Raw genomic sequence first — 23,817 nt, forward strand, 5'->3', positions numbered from 1 at the left:
AAACAGATTTCCATATTCACATGTGCAGTAAGGTCGCGTACACATATGCGGAGGATCTGCACGGAAACGCGAAGGCGACGCGGTAAACTCTTGCCGCTTGGCGGGAAAAGCCATCTCCGCTTTCCGCTTTCTGGCGATCGCGCAGTGCACGATTTTTAGCGGCATCCGCACATGCTCGGCCAATGAGGAAGTAAACGGAGTTGCTTGACGTTCTTGTTTTCTTCTGGCCTCCCGCACGGAGAGCATCGATGGCGTCGTTGACTGGAAGGTATGTCGCAGTGGTGCTCACGTTTTTCAACCGGCGAATTTATGAAGGAAATAAAATGTCATTGCTACCTACATTATAGAGCGTCGCATTAAAATGACTTTTTGGGCCGATACTGGAATAAAATTTGGGAGAGCAGGTAAGTAAAGTGTGAGATATTGACTGTCAATCAGGAAGTAGAAAGCTAAACATTGTTCATAAGAAAAGAATGTGGTGTCGCCACAGCGAGTAAACCCAAAGTCTGCGTTTATTGGATGTGTGATGTTGATTTCGCAAGAGCTCAGATGTAAGAACGGAAACCTTCACTACGGTCAATAACTCGACTTCGCTGTCATTCGACATCTTGTCAAACACGGTCTCAGAAGCGGTCTCGTTGGACGAGTTCTCGCTGTGGAGAGTCGTGGGCGGAGGCAGTATAGGTGGGGCAGCATTCATACGCGCGGCAAGCGGCAGGCGGTTGCGCACATCTCTACCGCATGTGGGTACGCGGCCTAACAGCTGGCACGGAAATGCACAGTTTTGGTGTGGTGAGCTTGTGTCACAGTCACTGTTAGCTTCCATAGCTATTGAACAATGGCTTCACGAGGATGTTCCGCTTGCAGGTAATGATTTACGCGTCAAAGGGAGCGGCGAGCCATTTTAAAAATCGGCATAGGCTCTATGAGCTCTCCAAATCCACTTTTGCGAGCGCGACATGGCTGTTCAGGAACAGGCCACGACAAAAGTACGTGTGACAGGATCGGTGGAATAATCAAGCATCATGCCACGACACCTAACTTGCGTTCACTCGAGCAAGACGTCATCTTAGAGTCACAAGATATCATAACGTGCTTGCAAAAACACCTAACGCGCGTTCATTTACTCCATGTACGAACTGAGGACGTGACTTATTTTAGAATGCAAAAGAAAAAGGAATGGGTAAATGTATACCGTATCAAAGTGACATACAAGGTTCGCGTGCGTGCAGAGCAAGACATCGGAAAGTCGAGGCCGAGAAACATTCATATAGCTAGTATACCGTGGACAGTGAATGCGGAAAAGTGACGTTTTCATAGAAAGTGAGTGAAATCATTTGTCGCTGTCATTGCAAAATACTGCTTTTTCGAAGTCTTGCAAATATATCGACATAAACTACCACTTTTGATTACACAAAGTTGTCCCTTTCTTGTACGACATCGACAGGAGGCCCGCATTCCCGCGGTACCGGCGGCCGGGCTCCGCGACGTACGCACGCAGACTAGTGCTGCGTTTTAACGCGCCAGTCCCCAGTGCACGCCTTTTGAAGCAGATTTTTTTTACGTAAGATGAAAGGTCTAACATCGTGCCATGTGCTGGCAACATATAAATGAAATAAAAAGGGGCCTTTTCGAGAAAGATGATAACTGATAAAGTTACGGGGCGTCTGGACGGCGCTTTTCCTCCTTTGCGCGTCGCTCTCTCACTCCTTCGCATAGGGAGTGACGTCACGCCGCCGGAGGTTTTTTGGAACGAAAAAATTGGCCTGGTCGATTGTTGGCCGATGCCGATCGCAGTGGTATCGGTTTATAGATGGGTCTCCGGATGCGACCGCAAGGACAAGTGTGTCTTGTCCTTTTAAGTTTTTCACCCTGCACTGGGACTTTGTCGATTTTAATGCAGCAACAAGCAGCCCAGGTTTTAACCGTATTTGACTCAGTCCCCCGTAATACGTAAGGAAAGCCATAGGAACAGAGAAGTGCGGGAATTAACGTTTGATTGTTCAGTAGTCGAGTACTCCGTTAATTGTAGGTATAAGCAGCGGCGTGGTAATGCGGCGACGAAACACAAGTCTAGAGGTACAGCCGTATAGGATAAAAGGCTGATATTTTGCATCGTGTTTGGTTTTCCTTCTGCACGTTCTGAACATAGCCATATGTAGATACTTTATGCTAGTTTTTACAAATTCTTAGTACCTTATTTCTTCATATAAGATGGAATAAAGGGCGATGGGAAAAGAAAACCCCAAGTATATATACATCTACAGATATGTATATATACGCATGTATATCTATGTGTATATATTCACTGGCTTGCACTGAGGCATTGAGGAGTGCTCAGTCATCCTCCCAGGTGTATATCGCTCGCTGAGTGACCCCTGGTTTGCCAATCCCGAACGATGCGCAGCTGCCCAGGGCCGACGAGCCGCAAACACGGCGAAACACGTGTCCTCTGGTGCTGTCGCACCGTTCAATGAGTATCTGTTTCTCTACGTGCAGCCATAGAAGCCATTTTAATCTGTAAGTTTGAATTTCAAACACGTCTAGCATCATTTATTTATTTTTTAATGGCTTTTTCCCCCTCTTTATAATTCACTGGCTTGCACTGAGGCATTCAGGAGTGCTCAGTCACCCTCCCAGGTGTATATCGCTCGGTGAGTGACCCCTGGTTTGCCAATCCCGAACGATGCGCAGCTACCCAGGGCCGACGAGCCGCAAACACGGCGAAACACGTGTCCTCTGGTGCCGTCGCATCGTTCAATGAGTATCTGTATATATATATATATAATTTTTTTTTTTTTACTTACGTCAACAAGTGCATCAACGAAGTCTCTTAGGGCACCTAACTGGGTTTCGTTCAGTGTCGTGTGAACTGGAACTTCATGAGTCAATGCGAGGTACAGTGCATTGTCGAGGTCAGCTTGATACACCCTGTAAAAATGCATATGTTTAGACTGTGCCGTAAGCTCGCAACAGGACTGTGGGCTTACTAAAAATCATGCTGCGGTTGTATTTGTGAGTAAATTGCTTGCATCGTTGCAAACATACATTCATAAAGTGCGAGCTCTTTGGTGAACACTGATGCCCCCTGATTGAACATGGAGACATTTACAGCGCTGTCTTGGATATAGTACTATATAGTGCTGCACTCTGTTATTTTGCACTCACTTATGTTGGTGCCCCCCCCCCTTTTTTTAATGCGAGACTTTGCACCAAAAACGTGTTGAAGTAACGGTGTGGCATCAATCCCTACCGTATGATATTTCAGTGGACAACATTTCTCATCCCCAGGTGGCGCAGATAATTTGAAAAATAATATATTCCTTTGAGTCATTCGGCGCTCCTCCAAGAAAGAGCGGTCGAGCAGCACTGGGGTTCACCTCACCGGTATTCTAGACGTGCGCATTTCCGTATGTTCTATTCTACCAGTGGAGAGTGTACTTTCCAACGAAATCGAGGAAGGAGATGACTCGACATGCATGTCGCGCGAAGAAGTTACCAAACGCGTGCCCGAAACCAGACAAACAGCCGACGGCGCGCACGAGACTACCTGTGACGTCACGCAGGGTCCATGAGGCTGGAGAGAGGACCCTTCAGGAGTTTCGGTTTCGATATCAGCTTCACAGCTCTTGACAACTAACAAGCCCCCACTGCCAAACAAACTTTGTTTATCATTTATTTCTGAAGAATGGACCGAATTTATTTACACGATCACTATTAGAATTTGAAACTGTCCCGGAATCTCCCTTGAAGGGAGAAACGCATTAAACGTTTTCCCGACGATATCGGAATCAGGAAGCGCGGTGTATGCGCCGTAGTTGGTCAAGGAAAGACGCGTCTGCGAAGATGCGCAATGAACAAAATAAAGAAAAGAAAATAGGTGTTCCTGCACGCATTTTTTTGCGGGCGATCTATCGAATGGATTTTTGTTCTCAAAACGGCTTCGGTATCAGGTGACCGAAGGAATCAGATGTTCTCATTGGGACAACATCGTCGCTTTTCTAATTAAGAAGTTAATTATTGAAGGATAATTAAGGCATTGCCTCAGGGGTTTTGTAATGCCCTCCTATTGAGTGCCGTTCAGGATACGCTATATTGCACTTGATTTCATCTAAGATAAAAGAGATATATACCGGGTGTTTCAGTTAAATCCCCGGGCTAAATAATTCGCGAACCGGTGCACCAATCGAATAACTTTCTTTTTTTACAAATATCTGTCCAATACCGCCTACAAGATGCGCACCGCGTGAATGAGAGGGAGGCGCTCATTATTTAAATAAAAATTCAAATGAGTTTCGTGAAAAAAGCTAACTTCTAAATCAGGGTGCCGTCGGCATTAAAATGGGTACTACCCCTTCTGGGACCTTCAGTAGATACCTTTTAGAGAAAAATCTGCAACCGAAGCGGGTCATTTGTTGCAGTAATTAATTGGTTTCGGTTTACATATTTTTGTCGCGGCTGGTCGCGGTGAAGCGCAAAAGGACGCTCTTTCACTCCCATGTCCACCAATGAATTACGTCCTTACACCAATGAATTACACCAATGAATTGCGTCCTTTTGCGCTTCGCCGCGACCAGCCGCGACAAAAATACGTAAACCGAAACCAATTAATTACTGCAATAAAAGACCCGCTTCGGTGGCAGATTTTTCTCTAAAAGGTGTCCACTGAAGGTCCCAAAAGGTGTTGTACCCATTTTAATGCCGAAGGCGTCCTGCTTTAGAAGTTAGCTTTTTTTCACGAAACTCATTTGAATTTTTATTTAAATAATGAGCGCCTCCCGCTCATTCACGGGGTGCGCATCTTGTAGGCGGTATTGGACAGATACTTGGAAAAAAGAAAGTTATTCGATTGGTGCACCGGTTCGCGAATTATTTAGCCCCGGGAATTTAACTGAAACACCCGGTATATATTAAAAGAAAAAATATGTTCGCATTTAGCTGGGACACATGCTGGGTATAAACATGTCTTGGGTGACGTACAGTGCTAGCCTGTGAAGGAGGAGGCAGAAAGTGTTCTCACTGTCACACCGTTTTCACTTGCTATTGTGTTTCCACCATTGCGGCATAGGACTGCCGGCATTCCACTTCCAAGGATTTCAAACGCGGTGAAAGACCCTTCGGAATGCGATGAAAACACGACCTACGACTGTAGTAGACGAGGGCCCTGCTCGGCGTGAGGAAGATGAAGTTACATCAGTATGAGAAGCTCGCACATATTGTTGGGAGAACATTCGTGACATTTATTGTGAATTTTACTAATCCGTCTGGCACAAGCACCCGAAATTGGCTACAGAGGAGCAAAATCGAGCATGGAGGGGCCATATCCAAACCCGCGGAAAAAGAAACGATCGCGCTCTAACTAAGAGTATGACGAGACGCATCCCTGCGGCGAGATTGCTTAATACTAGCTGTTGCTCGGCCTGGAAGATGGGGAAGCTACGACAACGCTTTCGTTAAATTTCCGGCCGAATCTGAGCTTTCTCCTCGACACAAGAAGGAGCACTCTGTCTCGGAGTGAGTTCAGCTGGAACGATCACTCAAACGCACGAATCCAATCGGAACCGACCGAGCACGCTTTTTCCGCCGTGGATCAGGAAAAGCTCCATGTCGACCAGTCGTATTCGCCATAAATTCAACGATATTTTGAACGTAAGATGACAGAAAGCGAACATCGACATTTATATTTTGCGAAAACGCTCCAGTCCACCAGCGCTCTGCCCCCAAAGCTCGATTGACCTTTTTGGATACCTAGGATTCTTTTTGTGAAGGGACTCATTATTTCATTCCCCGCATCACCAACAGCAATGGGGTAGAGTATAGCCCCTGGCGATGAAACACCCCATTCATCATCTCACAATAAAGTTGCTGTTGTTTCGAAAAAGCTGGTGTAAAAGGTGCTCCTGCAGCATTAGCCACTTGCTTGTTGTATCAGAAATGGCCGCCCAGGCTTCCCACCAAAGCCCACTCAACAATGCTGTGTTAGTCCCGCGCGTAAAGCACTTACTACTTAAATGACGAGCACGTTGTGGTATAAATAGGGACCAATACCGGACGTATGCTGAGACGATCACGGGAGTGCTCCGCGGTGCAGCTTTCGGGTTTCGATGTGGGCTAGAGGAGTTTCTCTAGCCCACATCGAAACGCGAAAGCTGCACCGCGGAGCACTCCCGTGATCGTCTCAGCATACGTCCGGTATTGGTCCCTATTTATACCACAACGTGCTCCTCATTTGAGTTTTCACCATGATGCATTAAACTGGCATGACATTAAACAGGTTCTTACTTTGATGGGTCTGCAAGAGGGCGGAGAGTGGTCGTTTTGATGTCTTGCGACGATTCCGTAGTTGTCTGCTCCTGGTACAGGGCAGCCTGGAAAAGTTCTCGAGCTCCTTCCGCAGTCGAGGCTCTACGGGAAGAAAAACGTGTAATGGGCAGTAAAAAAAACAAGCTCAGCACGAAGAGGCGCATTGTTTTTATCTTTAAAATATTCGTCTGCTTTCATTTGTTGATTATTTGTCGCCCCTCGTGTGTTTCACATCGTTGAAGGAGAAAATTGAATAATTTGGTGTAGATTTATGCGTGAGGTGACTCAGCCTATTTTGTGTGGCGACCAGCTGCACGTGCCGCAGGGCAGTACTGTGGATAATTTCGACCACCTGAGGTGCCTGGGCATGGGCCTCGACCACCTGAGGTGCATGAGGTTCCTTTTGATGTGCGCCTGAAATCTTCGACTCTCAGTGTTGGATTATATCCTAGTTCAATGGTTATTTATATAGATTATTCTAGGACATGGATCAATGAAACACACAAACGCAGTGAGTCAACAACGCTTTGAGCCTGAGCGCCCCTCAAGCTCAAGGTGATTCTACTCACTGTAGATATACGGGGTAGTTGGCAACATGATGGTGTCCAGGGATGTGCTGTAACTACTTTTTAGTAGGTTAACTATAAGTACAAACTACTGCGTCAGATTTTAGTTCAACTACTACTGCCACTACATTACAACCGCGTCAGTTAAAACTATACTTTGCATCTACAAGGATGTAGTTGTTCAACAACATTTGTAACTATTCTGATATTTTGTGCGCGTCGTTATATGATCGCTTGGGCATAGAAATAGCACATGGGTGCGTGGGGAGCAAGGAGACAGCGAGTTCCCACACTGGGAACAGTCGTAGCACATTGTGTCGTTCCTGCTGAAAGCAAATAAAGAGGGACCGTCGAGTTGCAGATGTTCTGCTACGCAAGTCCGCGGACATATTGTACGGTCGTGTATGTTCGTCGTCCACTTTTCAATGACCCTTTCCCCGTATCGTATGTCTCCTGGCATTCATGGCAATTCTGGTACGTCTCCTGGCAATTCCCCGTACGTCTCCTGATGAGCAAATGCCACGCAGCTCCCATCAATCCTGTGTCGCTGCCTCGACTGGAGTTGCTGGCTTACTTGCTCGCAGCCAGACCGTGGAACTACGTCACGTAGATTCTAGAGTTTTCCAGCTGCATGGCTTCGTTTTGGACGGACTCCGCGACTGCACTACAGTGGCGATAATGACCGGCAAGAGACGTTCATCAGGAACCGCTCGTCGCAAATACATCGGTTGACAGAGACGTCTACCTGGCAACTCTGCCGAAGTCAAGATGATCCGGCAGACCTGATCACTCGCAGAGCACTAGCGTCGTTTTCCCAGCAGGAGCTAGTCCGGTGGTTAGGTCCGTCATGGTTGTCGCTTCCGGAACCGAACTGGCAACCTACGTCAGTGACTCCAAAAACTGACAACGGGAAGAATGCCCACGTGACAGCCTGTTGCTTTTTGACGTGACAGCACGTATAATCTTTTTGATTGCGCTGTGTGTGTCGATCGTTCGGTGTCCTAATTAACCCAAAAGACGTACTTTCCGCTCATGTGCTGTAGCATTTTTGTACGCAGACTTGAGAAGGAATGTCTCCATTCCGCGTCTAACCAGTCTAGCTCGACCTGCTTGAGCAATGCTCCGACAGCCAACTCTCGGTTGGCAATACGTTGGATACTGTCCTGACTCCCCGTGGGAACCCCTTCTCGCCCCAAGCACTTCGCACTCTTGCGCCAGGCAAAATATGTCTCTCCGTGCACCGGCGTTGAGCTTTGCACTGCATTATGCAATTCTTTCTCCGAATTACACTGCTTTGGCTGCATGCGTCAGACGCACAGTGCATATATGTTGTGCATGTGACGCAAGATAAAAGAAGTGGTAGGCGAATAAGCACAATGAAAGAAGGCCGTGAAGGACACGGAAGGCTAAGTGAAAAAAAAATGCAAAATAGTTGTGGCCTGCTGCAACCTAACTAATGTAGTTAACTACGAAAAGTTTCACTAGTAGTAGTTGTAAGTTTCACTTGTAGTAGTTGTAACTACGATTTTTGCAAGTAGTTTCCAACCATTTTTCATTACCGTGCACTTGTTTACCTACACGTAGTTAACTACTCCACATCCGTGCTGTAGACATATTGCAATGCTCACATCAACAAGGGTCGCTACACAGAAGAAGACAAGACGCGATGACTGCAAATCAGACAATCATCTCTTATGCGTACACCACCATGATTTTACCCACGACAAGCCATGTACGTGTCTTGAGTACCGCATTCAATATACGGTAATTCAAGTGGTGTAGTGCTTTAGTATGTTACGTGCTACATTTTCGAAAAGTATTTCTGCTTTATTTCAAATGTTCCAGCATTCGGTTCTAACTAGTCTAATTGCTTTGTATCTTTATTTGTTTGCTTGTTTATCTGCACAACATGATAAATTTCATAACGTTTTCCGCGTCGTTCCCATTTTACGTTACCAACGGACTTCACCTTCCCTTTGGAATCCGTCCTCTGATGATGTGTTATGATCTCAAACCTGACATTCTTTCTCGAAAAGTTTTGTTTTCGAGGGATTGCAAATAATTTCGTGAAGTTAGAGGGATGCAATCCTGCTACGTGCCAATAATGCCTATGCTTCAACCAAAAAACAGCTACCTCTCTGATTACAAATGTCTAGTGCCTTCAATGCACCCGAAATACTTTTTGATGTCACTTAATACTCTACTTCAATTACTTACCTTTCCAAGTATTCGAGTATTGAGTATCGTATTTCAAATATATTTTCATAAGATCTTGAACATGTCCGCCCACAACCTCCCAACACCAGCTCGATTGCTTGCTCCTGGATGGATAACAACTGTAGCCCATCTCAGACGAGAAATTAGATTTATTTGCGTGTGTGCTATGTTACCGTGTTGAAACTCAACACACGTTTTCTTCCAGGCTCTCTCTCTCTGTCTTTCCACTCTCGGTCACTCCGATTTCAGGCTGGCATGTTTTCGCGCAGTTTTTACAGATTTTTTTCAACGGGATGTCGTACTCGAACTACAGTTTTCAGGAGAATGACTTACCTGGATAGAATCTCTGGCGTTCCTGAAGGTTCACTGATGACGTAAAGTGTGGCGTATTCACCGGGTGTGCCTAATGCTTGGAGTTCTGAAGACAGAGCCATGTTGGAAGGCAGGACGCGGAATACCTTTGTTGTACTGGAGTTGCTGTAGTCCAAAATCAACTAGAAGAAAAGACAGTCAACTTTTGGCATCACCACATCCAGAGAAACTGGGATGGCCAGTGCTTCTGCAGTGATCGATCCACTCTGGATTCATGTTTGCGCACCCTGTCTTGACTTTGTCAAACAACGATAATATGCTGGAGAGTGGTCGCACTTATGAGTGTGAACCCACCCAGTGTAAACACTCTCATCACAAGCGTAGTGCAACGCTGTAGAGCCTTGTAGCATGTACGGCAATTGACGGTTCTGCTGTTGCGCTAGCAAACCGCACATAGGAATCGCACAGATATTTGATGGCCTGGACTGCAAGGGTATTCAGTAGCAGTCGGTACCAATGCAAGGCTTGTCGAGCAACGTATTATGCTCGCCATGGTCCTGTGTCAGATCGCAGCTCACATGCTATTGCGGATGTGGAGTCATACTGGCTATGTTTAGAACGTTGACACGAGTTGACGAATTGCACGTGAAAAAGTAAAGTCCCGCACTTATTAGTCATTTGGCATGCTCATTGCGAACACGTGCAGCTTGCGTGGTGTCGCAGTGCTTTTTGTAAGACCCCCACAAGATCGATGCCTCCATATTGCAACGTACCACCAACAATAGAACCTCTGTATTCAATAAGGGGATAAGTTAAAAAATCCCAAACCGAGAAAAGGGGCCTGGCCTGATTGTTTGTCTCATTGACACATATGCATTTCCCATTTCTTATCCTCCTGTAGCGTCTTCATGTGTAATGAAAATGTTCAGAGCCTCACAGCGGAAATATGGTATTGCTCCTTCGGTTCAAGTGTCCTTGCGGCAAATGCGTGCCGATGCCGACGGCAGACGAGTGCCCTTGTTCTCGCGAAATGTGACGTTACTGAGGCAGCTCACCGGTCGCATTTCAAGAAATATGTGCTTTGAAATACTGTGGCTGGAGACTGAGGTGCTCCAGATGTTCTACTGCTACGTGACAGAAAGCGACGACTACGCTCAGGAACAGCGAAGTGCACAAGTGAGTTCATTCGCGTATGCGTTCAGTTTGTTATCATTAAAGCTACATATCATAATTTTACGCTGCCCGTGGTATATGCAGGAAGTTTCGGTACGTTGCCTACAAACAGTTTACCAGGTGGCTCTGAGGACCATTAGGAAAGCACTGCAGAAAAGTCCTTGAAGCATGTGCTGTACATGCCATAACGGAAAACTTTCCTTCTGAACCATACAAAGGTTTTTGCCTTTTTGACGTGTGATGCAGTAGGTGCTGTCTCACCATGTGTATGTTTATTTGCTTTCACTGAGGTGAAGCTCTCTCTCACTTTTCTTTCAGGTGCTTGTGGGCAGCATTGAATGCCTGCCATCTTGACAGAGGTACACTGGCTGGTTTAGTCGTGAACACTGCTTGATCACAACAGTATCCTTTTCATGCACACTAGAGGTCTCCTATATACTCTTCTGGAGTAACCAGACAGCCACTACACAGTAAAATACATTCTACAGACACCAAAGCTTGTAAATATTGCTTTATTGATCACTGTTTTTTATGATTGAACATAGGAGTGATAGTAGTAAACAAACAAGCCGTTTGTTTTGATTCATACTGTGAGCATATATTCATACTGTGATTCATATTTGAGCACATACTGTGTCTTCGATATTTTGAAGAATTGTCCCAGTAATTCTTGTTATTCTAAAAGTAGTGTTTATTGGTAATTAGTAGCCGGTCATAAGTTCATCGTGTATTACTTATGTATCACGGGACTGGGGTACTCCCATCATGACTTTTTTAGCTGTTGCGGGGCGCAACCTACCGTTCGATTTAAGTTTTCTAATTTATGCTGTGTAATAATTAACGCGCTTTGAGTGCTTAGGCTGTGTGTGCGGTATCACACAGGCAAACTCTACCAGGTCGGACACAGAAACAAGGGGGTCAAATTTCACTTTACAGTTCCTTTAATGACTACTTCTGTAACGTTGAATGAACTTACTAAAAGTATTTTCTTGTTTTCTTGATTGTACTGCTTGTGACACGGTTATCTAAAATCTCGAGCTCGCGCATTTGGAGAGCAAGGAGGACATGACCTTCGCCGTCGGCGTCCCGTCTGAGCTGAAAGGTCCGGTTTCACAAACGCTTGTTAACTTTGAACCAAGATCAACGCTTACTGAAAGTTGAAGTTCAAACTCATTTTTGCAAACGTTCGTTGGCAACGTGATGAACGCTTCAATGACAACAACTCCGTTTAGAGAAGGAGAGTTCAGCGTTAAATTCAAGTTAAGGAATCCTTGATCTCGGTCGAAACATTAAACGGGTTGGGACACTTCCATAAACGTGGTTCATTACATCATGGACGCGTTGTACTGCACCCCGGAATACTAAAGAACAAAAAATGCTTCTACGTGTCGTACTTAGCGAGATACGTCACAGAGCTCAGAGATATGTCCATTCCCATTGGCAGCCACAAGCACGTGGTTTCTTCTGCGCTCCCTCACTGGCGGGGGCGAGGGCTGTCATGGCAGAACAGAACAGAGACGTGTTTCGGTATCCGCGGTGCCCATTTTCTCTGCGTCTATTCTCCTCCTCGCGTGAAAGTTTCAATGCAGGTTCACATTGGTGCAACGAACCACCTTTTACGTTTATCTGGGATAACCTGGGATGACCTGTGGCAACTCCTTTAATCGGCGTTGGTGGAACTGGGCCAAAGCGATTTAGCTGGCCAGCAGATCCAAAACGCTTAGCTCTCCGACATGGAATAAGTGCAGTCTTTCCTGCGTTATCGATGCGCGTGATTTCGGCTCACTAGCAGAGCAAAAATCGGGCAATGGATATTTTGCGCACGAGCTCGCTTCAGGAATTTTAGAAATAGCGACGCACATAACAGGTACGTATTGTTTCCCAATATGCTGTCTCACTTTTGCTCGAAGCTTCTTATTAATGAGGCATTCGAATTAATGGGTCATCTACTAGCTACATACAGTCTTCAAGACGACGCCTGCCTTGCTCTGTGACTCACCTGCAAAACGGCGCCTAAGCGCTCTCATCATTTTTCTGTTTGTTTGTTTGTCTAATAAAACATCTAATGAACAAAAACGCACTCTGTATAACGAATGCGTAACTTGACCTACCTCTCTTCCGAGGTAGGAATCTTCGTTCTCCAACACCAGTAAGGCACGGTCTGCGTTCCCACGAAGACCTGTATAACTGCTGGCGCTGTAAAGAAATTAAGTACCTTGACGGATACGAAATTCATTGACATTGCGACGGTTCATCCTAGTTTATACAAGTTCATCCTAGCATTTGAGCGTCTAGAATTAAAAAAGAAAGAAAGAAAGAAGCATATCTGTCATGATGGGCGTACCGAGAGGGGCCCTTTGCTTTAGCTTCAATGTCATTGTGAACGTTGCGCACTAATTATTCATAGGCCACGATTTGTTTCAATGCCAACGTGTTGTGTAGATGTCTCTGAACTCCCACACAGTCAGCAGCGTCCGTCTCCAAGAAGGGAGGTGAAGTAGTTGCACGCTTTTGCTCCCCCTGGAAGCACATCGCCCCCTTCAAAAAATATCGTGGAAACGTCCATGGCCACTAAGCGCGAACGCTTAGCGGCCACAAAGTACAGGGATGCTGAGGGACAGTGGTAAAACCGCTGCAGTACATGCACCGACCATTCCATGGTGTTATTCGGGAAACGAGATACATAACGTTTGCGGTTAGAGGTCCGACCTACGGAGTGTAACTCCTGTCTTGGTAGATTGATATTTGAACTGTGTTTCGTAATAAACCTTATAAACCAGTACGTGACCTTAAATGTAATATGAAGCCACGAAGGGGGTTTTCCGAAGACTCTCGAGACGAATGTCGGCACAGTTCCCCCAGAAGTCGGCCCAGGACGCATACTAAGCCCCCTATCCCCCACTCCTTCCTGCTGTCCTCTCTTCATCTGTCCTCGTCTGTACGCCGCTCATAGCCACAGTTGCTTCGCGGTGCTAACACGGAATTTAAAAAAAAAAAAAGAAGCCACGAAGGGACGAAACTCCGTTGTCCGCCCTGGCTGCGCGCGTCACGAACCAGCCACGCAGGTGTGCGCAGAAAGCCGGAAAATAAACTTCAGAAATTTCTGAAGTGATTTTTTTTTACTGCGCTACGCGAGCTTGTAATGAACAACACGTGTGAGGAATATGGACCACGTCACAAGAGGGCAAGTATGGAGAATACGCAACAGAAGGTGCGCGTTTTGCCTAACCATCCGTCCCTAAACGCGCGTCAGGGAGTATGTCAGAGTTTTTCCAAAGATCTATTTTATATGAGAGGAAAGAGCGTTTGATTGCGAACTGAACGATGTCACACATGTCAACCTTCTGGTATCTCATGCCCAACAATTTGGGACAAAACGTAAAGCAGGCTTCACCTGATACTGCTACCATAGAAGCCATGTATTAGGAATAGAAAATCGCGTGCAGCACGCTCCGTTGTTGCCGCTTTGCATTCGTTCTCTAGTGGGACGTTGCCTGTGTCATAGCGAAACATTTAGTGTAATTTTCATTGACGAATATTGGGTTCTTCGAGGTTCCATTTTGGTTGCAAATTTCCGACCTGTAAAGGAGGCTTCACGAGATACACTGAAGCTTTGGTTGAGGCCCTCAACCAGGTGAGTTAACGCAAATACACGACACATTTTGCAAGAAACGCGTGAGTTGAATGCTCTGTACGGCATCTCAAACACCCTACAAGACAGATAAGTTCGCAGAATTTGTTGCGCACGCAAAAATAAAACTAATCCCTTGCTGTCACGAGACTCTTGCTTCGATGCACGGAGCTTGGGATGAGGTCTGAGGTCAGTGGCGCGCATGCAAGGAATATCGTGACATGAGCGATGGTAAACTGTCACAGAGGACGATATTATAGCACTAAGTTGATTCCTTTCGCCTCGTAAAGTAGGCATCATCTACCTACCGCCGCGGGATGCGCGCATTGAAAATCGAAGAGCGCGTGTTGTGCGTTGTTGTCTTATCGCGATGCTGTTAAACGAAGATTTATGCGTGAATATTGTCAGGTTCCTTTGAGGTTCCAAACTTTTCAGCAGGGCTGGTTGAGGGAGCTCCACTTGGGAGTCCATAACGTGGGTGGTTCCTCTGCACACTTACGCATCAACTTCGCGTGCTCCAAATACCGCTAATAATGCTAATGCACAAATAATGCACAAATAATGCTCGATATTCAAACGGTAATGGTAACATCCCAGTTACGGACATCTGTTTCCAAAGTCCCCAAACTACAGAGCCGGCCTCGCCACCTTTGTCCTTTATGATTCGTCCTTGAAACAACTGATTTACGTAGCCATATTTGCGTATGGATGACTTTTTGTTTGCGCTACTTGGCTATACGCGCGTTTCGGGTCGTTTTTCCTCTCTTTGGTTGGTAACGTGTATGAACCAATATTTATTTATGTGCCAACTACCGTGACATTGTGGCTGGGATTTCCGCGGGTTCGAATCCCGTTACCGACTGTAATGCCTGAGGTTCTCCCTGGGTTTTCCGACAGACTTTCCATACGAATGTCGGCACAGTTCCCTCTGAAGTTGGCCCAGGACGAATACAAACGCCCCGCTACTTCCTGCTGTGCTCTCTCCACTTGCCAACTCTGTACTCCGCTCATAGCCACAGTTGCTTCGCGGCGCTAACACGGAATTAACACACAAAAAAAAATCAAACAATTGTTTATGTGTCCTTCGTCATCCAATGTCCATCATCACGTCTCACTTTGTCAAGCCGGACACCCTGCAGCTCTGCACGCAAAAGAAAAGAAAGAAAAACGCATTTCAGACATAGTACATGAGCAATTGGTGCAGCTTTTGGTAACCGTTTACGGAACACGGCGCTGACGTATTTCTTCGTCGAAGCGGCCCTCTGTTAACTATCAGGAAGAGATCGAATAAGAAACGAGTGACCGACTATATCCTATCCATGGCAGTGTGTGTGTCCGCTCCTGTTTGCTGCACAGCTGTCGCTCGAATTGAGAGTTACGACACCATGGCGTTGCGTAAACTTTTGTCCCAAGCAGTACATCAAGCGGAGGACCAACTGTCCAGCAGCAGAGTTGAATCCGTAAAAGTCAAGTACAACTCCATTTGTTGGGTATATACGGTCACCGTAGTGCAGCGCACAGTTCCAACAATTTTCGTTTAAACATCTCCTCACATACCCAAGCAGCACAATGTACTGAAAGTCGAGTGCAATAGGGGTGGACGGTTAAGGGAATGACCTTGAACAGACTCTTGAAACTAAGGAACACTGATAAGCCACATACCGTCCACCCCTATTGCACTCGACATTTAGTACATTGTGCTGCCTGGGTAAAGGTGACATCGATACGCTTTCACTGCACCCTGCTGTATACGATGAAGAAGCTTCACGAGTCTATACCACGTGCTGTGATGAAACCGTGTCCAGTACAATATCGATAAGAAAACAAACAATGCCCTCGTACAGTTATCGCTTATCGGTACTTCAGAGACACGTAAGAGGGAAGCAACGATGCCTCTGATGCCCCCGAATTGCACCAATATCGTTTTTTTTTTCTCTCTTCAGGTTGAAGCAACCACATTTCCGTGAACTCCATGACGCACGCTGAAGTGCACACGGATGTACGTTGAGCAATAGCCCAAGGGCTGTTCCTCAACGTACATCGCAACATTATATCGTACATCCAACCACGCAGCCCCAGCTACATTTCTTGTTTAATCTTTTTGTGATTTTCTGTCTTAGCTTCCTTTGCGTACTGAAATTCCATTGTTGTTGTTGGTGGTTGTTTAAATAACAAGGGGAGGTTGCACCCCCCCCCCCCCCGAAAGAAAAGAAACGGTACGATCGCACCACAGAGCCCACCCGCAACAGTTCACCGCGGCGAGCGTCACGACCGCGACCACGCAGGACGGAGCGCGCCGTTCACCTCAAGGATCATAGTAATGTCCACGCACCGTCTAGTATAGGGTTTCTAGTCCAGATTTCACAATAAAATTGACAAGAGCATTGAAGGCCGCGTCCCTGTGCTTAGCGTCCCATACGCCTAAGACTTTCTCTATGCTAAGGTCCCTGTTGTCGAGATGGCCAAAGGTCCGCCTCAAGATGCCTCTTTGTACAGCATGTTTTGGAAAATACACGATGATATGTTCAGTGTTTTCCACTGCCCCGCACAGTAAACAGTTGGGCGAGTCCACCTTGCCGACTTTATGAAAAAACTGCGACCATAGGGCACATTCAGGCGAAGGTGATGCAGGAGAGTTTCTATGTGTCTGGGCGTTCTTGAAGGTATGGTAAAATTCAGCTCCGGGTCTAGCGTGCGCAGCAGTGACGGACCACTGTCGGCTTCGTGACATTTTGTCCTGCGGATGTCATCAGTCATAGATTTTAGGAGAGATTTGATGTTCTGCTTAGAAAACGTGACTAGACGTTCTGTCAATGGCAGGTGTGCGATATTCGCCATTTCGTCCACCTTCTTGTTACCACTTATGCCAATATGGCCAGGTATCCACTGAAGAATGACGTCGTGACCGATGTCTGTGCACTTGCGGTACGCTAACAGGATGTCTCGTACTGTTGACGCCGTACGGTCTTTTTCCAAGAACGATGAGATATAGCTTCAAGGCCGGCTTTGGAGTCGCACTGAAATATCCATTGTCTGCGCAAGGGAAATTTCAGTGTTTTTCCTACCAAATCAACCCAAATTGTAGACTGAGGCGCCTCAATAGTGTGGTGCTCCAGATGACCCGCACGTAAAAAAGAAATAAAAACGAAAAGTCATAATTGTACTCTACATCACGCTTCGGCAGGTAAATTGCTGTTGGTGTTATGCGGAAGACATACAGGGTTTTCCAGAAAACGTGTAATTGAATTGTAATTTAAAAAATTACACCACCTAGAATCATGCGATCAACGGCATTTGTTCTTACTAGGTTTTTGTCACCTCCTGATGTGAATGTTGTGTAACGTAAGTTTCATTACGTAAGTTTTTGCGAAGTGAACTCGGAAATTTGCCGAATAAAGGTCACTTTTTTACACCACAAGTATGAGGTGCGTGTGTAATTTTCTCAGATTCATGATAATTGACAGGGATATTCAGGAATTATCTCATCAGAAAAAATAGCCGTACATCATGCTCTACAGAGCTCAGAGGGGATAGCGCGCTACGAATTTTTCAGGGCAATCGTTCGCAGTCCGACGAAAGGAGGTTGGAAACCCAGCTCAAACGCACATCGCAGAAAGAGATAAAACAGGCATGGCTTATCGCGTCCGGCTTCCGCTGGGATCATACTTTCCCTCTCCCAATTTCAGGAACTATCACTTTTTCTAGTATCACTCTGTGGGCTGGGTTTGGAACCTTCTTTCGTCGGACTGAGAGTGGGATTACGTTCTTTTTTTATTTCACTTTCGTGTTAGCACCGCGAAGCAAGTGTGGCTATGAGCGGCGCATAGATGAGGACAGATGGAGAGAGGACAGCAGGAAGGAGTGAGGGACAGGGGGATTATTATGCGTCCCGGGCCGACTTCAGGGGGAACTGTGCCGACATTCGTCTGGAAAGTGTTCGGAAAACCCAGAGAATACCTCAAACCTCAGACCTCAGAAAACCTGAGAAAGCACAGCCGGTGGGAGGATTCGAACCCACCACCTCCCAGTCAGCATGACACCCACGAGCGAGACGCCGTGATTGCGTTCAAAAAGTCGTCGCGCGTCATGGTCCGGTGCTCCGGAAAGCATGATATTCGGCTATTTTTTCCGATGGGATAGCTCGTGAATATCAATGTAAATTATCATAAGTTTGAGTGAATTTGACACGCCCTTCATATTGGTGGGGTAAAAAAAGCGACCTTTACTTGGCAAATTTCAGAGTTCAATTCGCAAATATTTACATAATTAAACTTATGATACATGACATTCACATCAGGAGGTGGCAAAAACCTAGTAAGAACAAATGCCATTGACTACATGATTCTAGGTGGCGTAGTTTTTTTTTTTTAATTATAATCCAATGACACGTTTTCTGGGACACCCTGTATACTTCTGGAGCTGTTTGTAATCGAATCAGTCAACACTCCGGCTGTAAAAAAACATCACTTTATGCTCTTCTTTTTTTTTTTTTTTTCATTTTGCTGCTTCACTTTTCGCTATCATTCATTCAATCGCCAATGTTAAGAGTAACATATTTACCGGAGTTTCAAACTGCGAGCTTTAGTGCAAAGTACGCTATCGCCTTTGCGTACGTAAGTGATAGCATGATCGTTCTGCGCACTGTGCGAAGCTCTCTTTATGAACGCGTTCATGGAGTAGTTGGTATATATTCGATACATAAGATACGCAGCCAGAGACAAGGGCTGGCAGACTTCACGCAACAGTTGCTAGCCAACAACTGATAGAATTAAATGCAACAGAAAATAAGGAAAACACAAGGGGAAGTGACAGGAAAAACTGGCTTGTTAGTCATTATCTTACTGTTCGGTGGTCAATTGGCTTATCGCCACAAGAGATTAGCTACCTGTGCGACTCGCGCTGTTAGACCACCGAACAGGAATATATTGACTAGCAAGTCAGTTTTTTTTCCTGTCACTTCCCCTTGTGTTCCCCTTGTTTTCTGTTGCATTAGATTAATTCAGTTATTAGTAAGCAGCGGTTGCGTGTCTGTCGTCCCTTGTCTCTGACTGCGTATGATTGATTGATTTTTAAAAGAAAAAAATGGAGGTGACTGCGTATCTTCTGTAGCTCGCTTTATGTTTTATGCACTACTTGCACTCATGCAGTAAAACTCTCTAGTAGTGAGCTTTAGTGCATACATTGCGTACGTAAAAGACCTTTTACGAACGCGAAGGAGATAGCGTACGATGGACTAAAGCGTTGTTGGTTCTGCGCTCTGCGCGCGCGCAAAAACATAAAGAGAGCTTCGCCCATTGCGCAGGACCACCACGCTATCCCTTACGTACGCAAAGGCGATAGCATACGGTGCACTGAAACTCTGCGTTATCGTGTGTTTTAGTACATCGGAAGAATTCTACGAAAACGATACGATAAAGGAAGTTATCAAATCCAAGCTTAGTATTGTGATGTCACCCGTTTCAAAGAAGCAGTGCAATTGGCTTATCATGTAATATGTATCTCTGAAGTTCCGGCCGCTCTTCGTAGAGAGCTTAAAATAAACCTTTACATGGTATTGTCACGGGTAATAGGCGAGCGTGAGAGGACGAAGACGTTCTCTGGCACGGGTGGCGGTCTCTTCCTCTCGTCGCACCTCCACCAAATGTTGCGAGAGGCACAGCGTCAGGATGGTAATAATTTAATGACAGAATGATAACGCGCGTGACATGAGTCGCGTGCGATGAGTCCTCATTCTCGTCGTCACACTATTATCACGATGCTGATGCACAGACCGCAGGTGTTGTACAGCAGGTGCTCACATAGCTTACATTGCTTGAGATCCGTGTGCTTCAACTGTGGTTAGATAAATCTGAAGATAAAAAAGAAGATATTGTGTGATTTGGAAGTGTCAGAAGAAGCGTTGCTTCCCTCTTACGTGTCTCTGAAGTAGCGATAATGTGATAACTGTACGAGGGCGTTGTATGTTTTCTCATCGCTATTTTACTGGTGAACTAAAGATGACATCTTTCACATCTATCACAACACATTGTATACGCACTTGGAGCTTCTTGATCACACACAGCAGGGTGCTGTAAAAGCGCCTGATGCCACCTTTATGCAAATAAATGTTTCAACGAAAATTGCTTGAAATGTGCACTGCACTACACTGACCGTATACTCAACAACAAATGGAGTTGTGCTTGACTTTTACGGAGTCTGGTCCGGTGCTGGACAGCTGGTCTTCCGCTTCTACCAATTGCGCACATACTATGTCTGCAAAGCTTTCCTTCTTTCTTTCTTTCTTTTTTGTGCAGCCGCATGATGTCAGGCTTGTAGGGATGAGACGGGAGGATGGACAATAGATGACAAATTATACATAAATAAATGTTGGGTAATACCTGTTACCAACCAAACATAGAAAAAAAAACGATCCGAAATGCGCATATCAGAGTAGCCCAACCAAAGTCATCCACACGCAATGATGGCTGTTTGAAGAGAGATGGCATAAAGAAGAGTAAAGGACCTAGGCGAGGACGATCTGTACGTTCGGGACTTTGGAAACAGATGTTCGTTCCTGGGACGTTACCAACACCCTTTGAATATCAACATCTTCTCACCTGATTTTCGTTACCTACCACCTTCTTACAGCCTATTCAGGACTTCGGGTTATAGGAGGAGCTGGACCAGTTCCATATTTCCAATTCATGCAAGCGGCATTTGGGCCACGCGAAGTTTATGCGGAAGTGTGCAGAGGACCCCCCCCCCCCCCCCATCAAATGGGGCTCCCAAACAAACCGAGCGGAAAAGTTTGGAACCTTAAAGGAACCTGACAATATTCACCCACAAATCAGCATTTAAAGGCATTGCCATACGAACAACAACGCACAACACGCGTCCTTCGATTTTCAATGCGCGCATCCCTCGGCGATAGGTAGATGTTGCCTGCTTTACGAGGCGAAAGGAGTCAACTGACTGCTCTGATATCGGCCTCTGCGCTAGTTTGCCATCGCTTATATAACGATATTCCTTGCCTGGCACGCCACTGGCCTCAGATCCCCTCACAAGCTTCGTGCGTCGAAGGAAGAGTCTCATAACAGCAAGGGATTTGTTTTATTTTTGCATGCGCAACAAATTCTGCGAACTTACCTGTCTTGTAGGGTGTTTGAGATGTCGTACAGAGCATTCAACTCACGCGTTTCTTGCAAAATGCGTGGTGTATTTGCGATAACTCACCTGGTTGAGGACCTGAACCAAAGCTGAGTGTATCTCGTGAAGCCTCCTTTACAGGTCGGAAATTTGGAACCAAAATGGAACCTCGAAGAACCCAATATTCGTTAACGAAACTTGTACTAAATGTTTCGCTATGACACAGGCAACGTCCCACTAGAGAACGAATGCAAAGCGGCAACAACGGAGCGTGCTGCACGCGATTTTCTATTCCTAATACATGGCTTCTATGGTAGCAGTATCAGGTGAAGCCTGCTTTACGTTTTGTCCCGAATTGCTGGGCATGTGTAGAAAAGCAGTTACGCGCCGAAAAAGCGCGATTGTTTGTATATGAGGCGAATTTGAAATTATTTATCAGGACACCCGCGAAACCTATAACCTCGAAGATACAGCACAGCAGCACATAGGCATTGAGCGTGGAAAAAAATAACTGCGTGGCCTTAATGGTTACGAAGATACGAAACCTCAAAATTGCGAGGAAGCGCAGTGCTCTAAATGGTCAGTCTTGAAGGATATAAGAAAAAATGACAACAATAAGATATTTTCAGCTATTCCCTCCGCCAATGTGCTAATCACTAGGTTTCAATATATATTCGAACGAAAAAATCTGAGGTCGACTGGACCACACTTCCTTGAACCTGCTTGAAATCAGCCCTCTATATCATAGCTTTCAGTGGATTCAAACACACTTCATAACTCTTTTGCTTTAATTAGTGGCATTCTGCTGGCGGCTAGAGTTTACCAATCATTGTTACTTTCAACTTTCAAGACTTTTTGTGCCGCGTGATCCTAATACTGCCAGTGGTTCCTTTCAGATTTCCTGTTGCCCCGCACCAAAACAGGAACACGCTGCACTAAAGCACGCAATCGCCACGATCGATAAGTTGCATTTTGAGGTAGAAAAAATACGTTCCATAATGTGAAAAGCCTGAGCCTGGGAACCTAGAGGTGCCCAGGCTCAGGCTTATCACATTGTGAAGTTTGTCCAAGATCTGGCCTGCATCTATGCCATACTCTTACAAAAATGTGCCACACCATGAAAAGTGCTACTCCGGACCCCGACAACATCGTTTATGTTATTTAGTCCACGGAAAGGAAGTGCTTGAAGGATTCTATACGCGACATTTCAATCCTGTTTACGAACGCTGTGCATTCCTGTCAAATTTTGAAGATCTGCTGAGCCTCAACAAGTTTCGATGACGCGAGGAGCGGGTGACGTAAACATAATCCCACAAATCGTAATGATGTCATGTTCTCCAGAGGGCACTCGTCTCCTAGCAGCGACTCCGGCGTCCCGGGAGGGTCATGTGGTGAAGAAGTCACACGCCGCTAATCGAAGCAAGGGAAAATGGGAGATGCCTTCTCCCTCCTTGTTTTTTTCTCTAAGGTCGGAGCGTTCGGATGATATGTTAGATGAGGCTCCGCTAACCGAGTGCAAAAAGTGAGGCCCCGGATGACGCGAAGGGCAACAACGTCGCCAGATGAGAGCCGTGCGCTCCGTCGGAGCATAACATGGCATCACACTTTCCAAAAATAAAAATTAATTTCCTCTATCTTCCGTGTAACGTATGCCCAAAATGTTTTGCAGGAATGTTAACTGAGACAAGAAGATTCCAGTAACATAACTTTGGTATGATTCTGAAGACACGAGATTTAGTCCGTAGTGTCACTTTAAGCCCTTAATATGCCTTTTAATCGTACAATATTAGTGCATAACCTTGAGTTGTTTTCCGTTGCACCAGGAAATAAGGCACATAGGAGGTGTAATCTTGATCAGCATACAGAACTAAGTACTAAGTGTTTGTCTTAAAAGTTTCGGATATTTATTGGACAGGATTGAATTCTTCCCAGGGTTTCACGTATTCGAACCGAAAAGTCACCGAATTTAGCCTGTAGAAACCGGAACTACCACACATGCACGCCCGTACAGTCGGTGATCGATGACTGGAATATATTCGACGTACTCGACAAAAAATTATTCGAATCGAATACTGGTGTATTCGGTCCGAATATCGAATACTTCGAATTTTCACACAGTAGTTATATGGTAGTTACATACCATCTCCGAGAGGATATCCACCTAACCGTATAACTCAACTGCAAAAACGACCTCTATGCTATTCTCACAGCTTTTTTATAATAAAGTGTGAATGATAAAAAAGAAAAAAGAAACGCCCTGTGTATGTTATCAAGCAAGGAATTTGTGTAGCTTCAGTGGTGAGAAAGATGCTGTTGATGCTTGGATGCGTTGGTGTTATGATGATTTGTGTTCGGAAGGAAATTAAAGACCTGAGGGACAGTGGGAATGTAGATAGTGCATCTATTATTGAAGGACTGGTTTTGTTCAATACATTGTTAAAATGTATGTAAGTAAGTGCGTAAGCACTTTCTGGCCACGCTCATTGTTTA

At 45.6% G+C, this 23,817-nt stretch overlaps 1 protein-coding gene across 2 annotated transcripts in view; it reads right to left on the bottom strand.

Moving 5' to 3' along the window:
- The window catches only part of LOC135378525 (sulfhydryl oxidase 2-like), a 78,509-nt gene that overhangs the window by 24,906 nt on the left and 29,786 nt on the right, over positions 1-23,817 (bottom strand). For both annotated transcript variants that reach the window (XM_064611578.1, XM_064611577.1), the window contains exons 4-7: positions 12,683-12,767; positions 9,420-9,580; positions 6,283-6,405; positions 2,808-2,931 (exon numbers count right to left, since the gene is read on the bottom strand). In XM_064611578.1, the coding sequence (XP_064467648.1) occupies positions 2,808-2,931; positions 6,283-6,405; positions 9,420-9,580; positions 12,683-12,767 (493 nt within the window). The remainder of the gene's footprint in view (positions 1-2,807; positions 2,932-6,282; positions 6,406-9,419; positions 9,581-12,682; positions 12,768-23,817) is intronic.

Source organism: Ornithodoros turicata, chromosome 1, assembly GCF_037126465.1.
Source record: "Ornithodoros turicata isolate Travis chromosome 1, ASM3712646v1, whole genome shotgun sequence".
Taxonomy (NCBI): Eukaryota; Metazoa; Arthropoda; class Arachnida; order Ixodida; family Argasidae; genus Ornithodoros; species Ornithodoros turicata.